Source organism: Solanum pennellii, chromosome 10 (genome assembly GCF_001406875.1).
Source record: "Solanum pennellii chromosome 10, SPENNV200".
NCBI classification, from domain to species: domain Eukaryota; kingdom Viridiplantae; phylum Streptophyta; class Magnoliopsida; order Solanales; family Solanaceae; genus Solanum; species Solanum pennellii.
This window is the reverse complement of record NC_028646.1, coordinates 81143348-81152282: the sequence shown is the minus strand read 5'-3', so window position 1 is coordinate 81152282 and position 8935 is coordinate 81143348. Positions and strand designations below refer to the sequence as shown.

General features: G+C 32.6%; 1 protein-coding gene across 1 annotated transcript in view; it reads right to left on the bottom strand.

The window, feature by feature from the left end:
* The window catches only part of LOC107002580 (oxysterol-binding protein-related protein 3A-like), a 7812-nt gene extending 1433 nt beyond the window's left edge, over positions 1–6379 (bottom strand). The window contains exons 1-9 of the mRNA XM_015200647.2: positions 6061–6379; positions 4661–4754; positions 3786–3902; positions 3616–3688; positions 3404–3522; positions 3160–3281; positions 2256–2432; positions 1051–1195; positions 351–529 (exon numbers count right to left, since the gene is read on the bottom strand). Coding sequence (XP_015056133.1) covers positions 351–529; positions 1051–1195; positions 2256–2432; positions 3160–3281; positions 3404–3522; positions 3616–3688; positions 3786–3902; positions 4661–4754; positions 6061–6164 — 1130 coding nt within the window. The 5' untranslated portion in view covers positions 6165–6379. The remainder of the gene's footprint in view (positions 1–350; positions 530–1050; positions 1196–2255; positions 2433–3159; positions 3282–3403; positions 3523–3615; positions 3689–3785; positions 3903–4660; positions 4755–6060) is intronic.
* Positions 6380–8935: the final 2556 nt, after the last annotated feature.

The following is an 8935-nucleotide window of genomic DNA, read 5'->3' as shown; positions in this document are numbered from 1 at the left end:
CCGCACCCCGCACATAATTAGAACTTCCCTAATGTCAAGGGGATTCAACAGCTTATATACACAATAATAAGAAAAAACTAGGTTTTATTCTTCTATTTAGATGAAGAGGATTCAATTGAACTACCTTTAAGCTTAGCTTCACCCTGACTGCAAAGCAAGGCATATAATAGAGGAGAAGTGGACTAGTGGAGTATTATGATTACGACAACAACTTCATGCCACAGAAAGGTCCAATGCTCTAAATTTGATAATTGAAATGCTTAAGTTCACGATGCACACAAAAGCAAAGAGAGTAACATGCAGATTGACAAAAGGACAACTTAGAGAGAGAGAGAGAGAGAGATGCATACCGGCTCTTTTCTGAACTAGCTTTGGACACATCACCTATCTCAAGTGCGTAACGATCAGGGCGCAAGCGAGAATCAGATGCTAATAATTTCTTAGGCGCAGTATCAAAGCTATTAATCTTGTGTGCAAAATATGTATACTGAAATTTGTCGTTTTTAGGAGCTTCAGCAGCTTTCCAGACCTGAAACAAGCAAGAATTTGCAAGTGCAAATTTGATTAAATTATAGTCTGCAATTTCCACTTGACCACCAATTATACACCATTTTAGATAAAAGATGGCACCAAGCTTCATGCAACCTTATGAACCAGAACAATTGCACCGTACCTTCAGATTAAAGAACCTCAAGAGCTCAATGTAAAATTAAAAATTATCCGAACTTCAATGATATGCATACATGTGAACATGCCTAGAGTAATTTGTCATCTATCCTAGCAAAAATTTGGAAATTGCAAACATTTGAGTTACGACGCATACTTTAACCTACCTAATGTTTGTCGGAGAAAATTCAAATACTATTGCAAGCTCAGGAATCAACATACTTCAAGTCACGACGAGGGGTTACGAAAAAGAAGCCAAAACAACAGAAAGATCTGGCTAGGGGTTACAATTATTAACAAAATTTCAGCTTAGAAAAATAAGGAAAAACTAAAGTTGCATTGGATCAAAGGCGTTACAATTGAAGAAAGAAAGGTGAAATTCACCTCTTTAAGAGTGCTGCCCGCCATGGGCTCCCCTTCCAAATCACAGGGTTGATAACTTATAGATTCGTTCCATTTTCCAGTCATCAAAATTTTGGGTTCTTCCTCACTGTTGTAAACATATCCATCAACTTCATAGCGACCAGCACTGCCGAAAACATGATAGTTAAGAAAAATTAGTAGGCAAAAGGGAAAAGAAGGGGAATATTTGATAGGCAATCAGGTCAGGTTTATAAAAGAAAAAAATAGGAAACAAGGAAATTTAAGTCAGAACATCTTCTCTACAACCTCTTACTGGCAAGGAATATGAATTAAGTTGTCTTAGGACCCGGATATAGAAAACAGTAACATTCACTTTTCCGGTAGGCAATGAACCATTCACCCGGGGACAGAGCTCTGTACAGTTTAGCTTGATAGATGCTAATATTGAGGTACAAGGAGGAAACAGTATGCTTTAGTCTTCAGCTTAAAGCTAGTCTGATAACCATTTTTGTTTTATCAAGTAAAAGTATTTTCATTCAAAGCTAGTCTATAACCATATAGAAGGAAAGCTAGAAACATCAACATTATTACTCGAAGAAATAGAGAAAATGTTTACATTAGTTGACATCATTTACTAAAGCCAGAATGCACTAAATTGACAGTTCCTTTGATAGCACAGAGAGCAGGCAACAAGTCATAATCGCTATATGCAGCTAGGGATCAATCACAAACCCTCCAAGGTTCAAGAACCTGGATCTCTAAGTCAAACCTTCACAAGCAAATAAGGACAGGATTTCATTCTATTATGAAACACCATTCTAATGGAAGAAATGAGCTTCCAACCGAGACCTAATTGGCAGTGGGCAGAGTACTTATAATCTTTATCACATCCTCTGGTATTTCAAATTTTATGTTGGGCATTCATCTCTTTAGCTTTCTCTTCCACTAAAAGCTAATTTGAGCAAGGTCCGCGGCGTCTGCCAAGAACTTCTTAGCAGCGAAGAACGAAAGCAATCAGTACTTCCTTTGCTAAGGAAAGACCAGAATATGTGAGAGAAATTTGAAGGGAGAAAAACCAATCCTTTTACACTATGTACTGTTTGGTTCTTAATTGATCTACAGGGTGTATTTTCCCAAAGATCCATGGAAGGGAAAGTATTATGGCACTTTGTTGTAATGAGACATTGAACAGGTGAAGAGAAGAGCAAAGAAATCATCAATCATACCCAAACCAGCCACAAGGTTGAAAATACAGTAACACTTTATCCCCTGTCGTCAAGTTCGTCAATATCATCTCCCCAGGAGAATCGATCCATGTTCGCCCAAATATAAGATTGTGAACTTTTGTTGGAGGCGGCACCAAATCTAGGACAACACCAGACTTCTTCAGTGTGAGCCTTGACCTGCACACAATAGAATGAACAAAAAATCAAGATACAGAAGGACTTGGTCTGCAATTTGTGACACAAGTGAGCATTTTTTTTAGCTGGAACCAGAAATAGGGGCCAGGCAACTGTTAAAATTATCTCCTAATTAATCACAGAGTGGATATGTAACACCAAAAAAAAAAATAGTGGAAGAAAACTGATGATCTCCAGATGTATAAAGTTTGTGCATGCTGTCTTTTCAGCTATACTTCAGGAACAGGTTGCAAAAAGGCAATCAACTCATAGATGGTTAGCTGTCAACTAATATATCTGAAACATTATCCTGCATGCTCTAGTCAACATTTCTGCTACATCCTGAAGTTCACTAAATAGTTCTAATTCTACAGTAAAGCAGCACTCAGACTTGGCAAAAACAGAAGGAACCATCATCCAGTCAGAAGTAAAAATACCTGTTACACAAACATGGACATGTTTCAAACAGACCCTAGAGGCTAAATAAAGATGCTTCTCTTTTAAAGTCCCCCAAAAGAAACTGCCAAACTCCTTGTGTGATTCATTGAAGAGCTATTAACTTCTTCCTCTCCAGAATTTTGGGTGTTTTAAGGTTTTCTTAAGGTCTTATCAACAAAACTACTACGTATGCTCTTTTTTTTAATGACAGAAAAAAAAACTATGTATGCTCTCTTAAACAGAAAATTGACATCCTGATAAATAAGAAATTATTCAATATAATAGGTCCTACCTGCCAAGTGGATAGACTTCAACTGAGTTCCCCAAGAATTTAGATTTCACCTTTGAGGTGATATCATATTTGAAATGTTCGTTTTCTGCATGTGCTGCACCAATTGGGGGGTGATGACAAACCTGATACAGTACAAGACTTAATATCCTGAGCACAAAAAGTAATAATAATGATTGAAAACTGACAAGGAAACCAAGGACAAGCTGAAATGTGATCCAGGGAAAGAATTCACTCTACAACTCACCTGCTCAGCAATAAATGTGATTCCAGCATGGTTAACAAATTCATAAGTTTCACCAAGAATGGGGTTGAAAGGCTTCCATGTGCGTTGTAAGGCATAGTATACAGATATGAACCATGTTGCTGGAAAATCAAATTGTTCGTTGTATCATACTTAACGAGATAGTGAATTCAAAATAGGAGTGATGCTAAGCATTATGGTAGTAGATTGTTTACCGGCATATACTAATCTCATGTGTGGGTCCTCGCACTCATCTGCCAATTCCAGTAGATAGGAGTATTCCATCAACTGTAAATAGAATTGCTACATCAGTATAATCCTCACCAAAAAATTAAAACAAAAATACAGCAGGACCCTGCAAGCCTGCAATTAATTGAAAACACACCTCTGCCATTTTTTGAAGGTTTGTCATAGGCTCACAAATAATAACTGGCAACGTCACCAGAGAGGTAATATCAGCGCCTATGTACTTTTGCATCATTTTCCAATAATTATCACGATCCTGCAAAAACCTCAGAAGTGTGAATGCACTCAACAAAAAATCTACACTTGTGACTTGCCCAAAAAAAATAATTGGTGCTGCTACTCCTTTAGTTGTCCAACTTTTCTGCTCCTATTTAGTTGTCCAATGACAAAAGTTGGTTAATCATTAAGAATCAGAAACTATTCATTTTGAATTCATAACTAAGTTCAATATAATCGCCATAGGAGTCAAATGTGGCAAAGGAAGGAGAAACCGGCTTTAGCGCTAGCACTCATCCAATCGCTTGGTTCTCCAGTGAAGAAAGGTCTAGCATAAAATTTTCTTATCCTTCATAGAAGCTCCATCTCTCTACTTACCACCCAGAAACTAGCATTTACACGAGTAAATAGCTTTCGAAGGAATTTTGTGGTAATTATCAATCCCAAAGCCAACAGCATACATCTGTATCTGCTGAGCAGAAAGTTTTATTTGGAAGTGACTTCACAAAGGAGATTAAGCAAAGCGTGGTGTGTCTCCTAGAGTTTTGGATAAGTACGAGGAACGAAGGAACAGTGCAGATATTGAGCTTTTGTCTTGTGCATGGGCATTAGCCAAGGCAACATTCTTCCCCAAATAGACTGGAGGTATAAACAATTTATTGAGCTAAAGGAGGAGTAGGAGAACTGCAAAGCCCGTTCTCTTTACAGATTATAGAAAACCAGACAAATAATGACAGCACTACTAAACACCTAGAACACATACAACCCTTCAGGATTAGATGAGAAGATGGTTCATACCTCCTGCTTCCATCTTCCTCGCTGGGCTTCAGCACCAGCATCCTCATTGCCTCCTTCAGGATTTACAACTTCCAGCCCTTCATAACCAAGCATGCTGGAATAATAACAGCTTTGTCACTAAAACTTCCATACAAAAGTTACTTAAACGAAGGAAAAGATATGGTATATCATAAGGTCTCCAGTTGTCTGAATAACATAGCATTGAGGATTTGATGGAGATTGATCAAGCATGACAACGGAAACTGATGATACATTCATTCACTAAAGCCCAAGAAGAGCAAAGAGAAAAAACGAAAACCACACATTGAAAAAACTTCACATTTTTATTACCGGCATGCAAAAATATTGAGTGACAAGATAATGGAGCAACTACACATCCTAAAACAAAGAATGACAATTTACAACTTCCCACATCAGCAAAGCACCTAACAGTAACAGACACGACATTTAAGGTAAACACAAATAGAAAATATCAAACTTGCGAACATTAGGAGGAAAAGATCCTAATACAAAGAACTACAATTTAGAACTTCCCACATCAGCAAAGCACCTAATCAGTAAAAGATACCATATTTGAGATGTATATACAATAACAAAAAGCAAACTTGGGAACATTAGGGAGAAAAGATCCTAAAACAAAGAATGACAATTCACAGCTACCCACATCATCAAAACACTAATCAGTAAAAGACACCATATTTGAGATGTAAACACAATTGCAAATAGCAAATAGCAAACTTGGGAACATTAGGGAGAAAGATCCTAAAACAAAGAATGACAATTTACAGCTTCCCACACCAGCAAAACAGTAAATCAGTAAAAGACACCATATTTGAGGTAAACACAAAAGCAAATAGCAAACTTGGGAACATTAAGGCAAAAAATCCTAACACAAATGACAATTTACAACTTCCCACATCAGCAAAGCACCTAATCAGTAAAAGACACCATATTTGAGATGTAAACACAATAGCAAACATCAAACTTGACCAAATTAGGGAGAAAAGATCCTAAAACAAAGAACAACAATTTACAACTTACCACATCAGCAAAGCACCTAATCAGTAAAAGACAACAAACTTAAGGTAAACACAATAGCAAACATCAAACTTGGGAACATAAGGGGCAAAAATCCTAAAACAAATAATAACAATTTACAACTTCCCACATCATCAAAGCACCTAATCAGTAAAAGACACCAAATTTAAGGTAAACACAATAGCAAATACCAAAACATGTAAACATAAGGATAAAAAGTAGCAAAAAAGCTCAATCAAAGTCCCCGATCTGCAAGCAAATTTCAATTAACAGTCAAGCTCGGAGCAAAAACTAAAAATCCCATCTGGGTTTTCTTCAATTCTTTGAAATTAGAAAGAAAAAGGGATGAAACTAGGGTTTACCCATTAACCGATTTGGCAATATTAGTCAAACTCGAACCTAAAAAGGAGAAAAATCCGCCGCCACCACCACTACCGCTTTGGTTCCCATCTTTGTTGGACGCCATCGATTAAAAAAAATTTAAAAAAAAAAAAACTTTTTTCTTTGTTTTTTTTTTTAGGATTAACAAGAATTTGAAGCAAGATCTGACGAACCCAGAATTTAGAAAAAAAGAAAGAAAATAGAGAGAATTAAAGTGGAATTTTTTGGGTATTTGTATGAAGATTTGGAGACTATAGAGAGAAGAAAGGAGGAAGGAAGGTCACTGGCGGGTCCTCTTTTTCTTTTATTTTTCAAGTCAAAAAAAATGACATTTTTAGCGATTACTTCAATTTATTAACTAACTAATTAAATATATAAAGTTATTATAATATTTAAGATAGTAAATAAGATGATTCGATAAAAACTAATACGATTTTATATATGCTTCCAAATTGAACTTTAGAAAAAAAAGTTTCAAGTTATTATCTATTAAATTAATACAATTTAATAAAAAATTAATTTATTTTTATGAATTTTATATGTAGCAACAAACTTAATTAAAAAGGGTAAATATTCAAAAACTTATATGGGGCAAGTTCATGCGTCGGGTTTATGAAGAGCGGGGAGGGGCGAGTTGAAGATGAAAAAAATTGTTATGCGGGATGAGCGGGTTAAATTTTTGTGGATTAAGCCTAACCCTTTGCACTCTCTCCGCTTCATTGTCATCTCTAAGTATAAGTGAAATATACTCCTAAATTCTTATCAAGTTAAGAGTATTTTTGACATTTTTTTGGGTTTTGAATAAGAGTTTCATACTCTTACAAGAGTTTGAGACAAATTTTTATATCATATGGTAAACCGTGGGTAAATTTAAGTTTAAATAGTGAGATAAAAATATATTTTAAGGTTCTTAAAGGAACTAAAAGTTATATTATGCACCAAATTCAAAAGTATATTCAATACTTTTATTTTTATTTTTTTAAAAATAATTAAGGTAGGGTAAAAAAAGATATTTAGAGTATATTGGGTTATTTCAAGTTTCATAGCTGAATTAATAGATGCGTGGGAATTTCTATTTTAATTATCTTCAAGTATTTATCAAAAAAAATTTATAGAATATTAACTATGGTTGTTCTCTTTTCTACCTAAAATCGTTATAGAAGAATAAAAAACAATTAATATTGAGATATATTTTTAACAAAAAATAAGTAGATAATTTGCACACCTAAATAGTTTAGAGTAGTTATTAATAAACTTATTTCTATTCGATAACTGAAAGATTATGCAAAAGATATTATACACATTTTAGAAATAACAAAAATAATAGACATTTTAAAGTTTTATAGCTATATTTTCTGTTGCGCAAATTGAGGTTGTGGTTTATATATCTTCCTTGCTCGTTTGTATATTTTACTTGCAAATATTCAAACATGCAAGTATATACAAATTTTGTAATATTTATATATTTAAGAATTTTTAAAAACTTTATTTGTATATTTGGCCTGTCAATATACAAAGATGATAATTCATTATGATTTTTTCATATATCGTATACAAATAGCTAGAATAAATATATACAAATTATAAATTTACATGGACAGAAATCAAATTATACAAATTCTAAATTTATACAAAAAAGATCAAATTATACGGATTATGAATTTATACAATAGTGAAATTTCACAAAACTATAATCATAAATTCAAACTAAATGAAACTATAATTTTATTACATAATATATGTTTACATTTTGCATCATTTTTCCTATTATAAATCACATACTATAGGAGAAATTGATACTTAATTTTTTTTCACCTGTTATATCAATTGTAATCATATCATTCTTATTATTGTATTTTTATTTATTTATTTTTATCTTTGATTTTGCTTCCAGCTTGGCGGCTACTTTAGGGACGGCCCAAAGCAATATATTATCATAATGATATTTGAAATATTTTGATTTTTTATTATCTCGGGACATCGTTATTTTAGAATAAATTTTAACTTGATTAAAATAAAATTCATTTTCTTCCTTTGCTTATATATATATATATATATATTTATACTTCCATCATATAAGTTGATCAAAATATTTTGAAAGATTAATTTTATTTTAAATAAATATTTTTTTTAAATTAATAAATGAACATTATAATAAAATTTAGTTTTTTTCAATTCAAATTATGTTATATACATATAAATCATTGCTTCGTCTATGGGAGGTTGAAGAGGGAAACATAATAGTCTTTTTCTTATCACGAGGAAGTTAATTTCAAGATTTTTGATTACGTATAAAAAAAATGCAAAAAACTTTTTAATTGTTATAAAGACAATTTAATAAGTAGAAAAAGTTGTTAAAACAACACAAAAAGAAAATATAGTTTTAACTTTGAATCAAATAAATGAGTCAATATATCGATATAAATTTTTATGGATGGCTGAAATTCTTTCATCAATAATTAGAGGAGAGGTATTAGATTTAAACTTTTGAAATGAATAGAGTTCCTATTAGAACATTGATATCGACACGGAAATTATTAATATTATTAATATACATAAATATTAAAAACGAGTCTTGCAATATGTATATTTAACTTTAATAAAAATAATAATAATATAATCATCAAATATCTACGAAACTTAAAAAGATAAAAGAGTCAACATAATTAAGCTTTACCGTAACACTAGACCAATTATTATTATCCAATAAAGTTTTGTCAAATAACGAAGTTGATTATGAGTCAATTTTCCTTTTTGACTATGGGAAACGAATTCATCGTTATATTTTGTTGTTTTGATTATCGATTATTGTTATTTAATTTTATATAATCATAAAAAATTATTAATTTAAAGAAT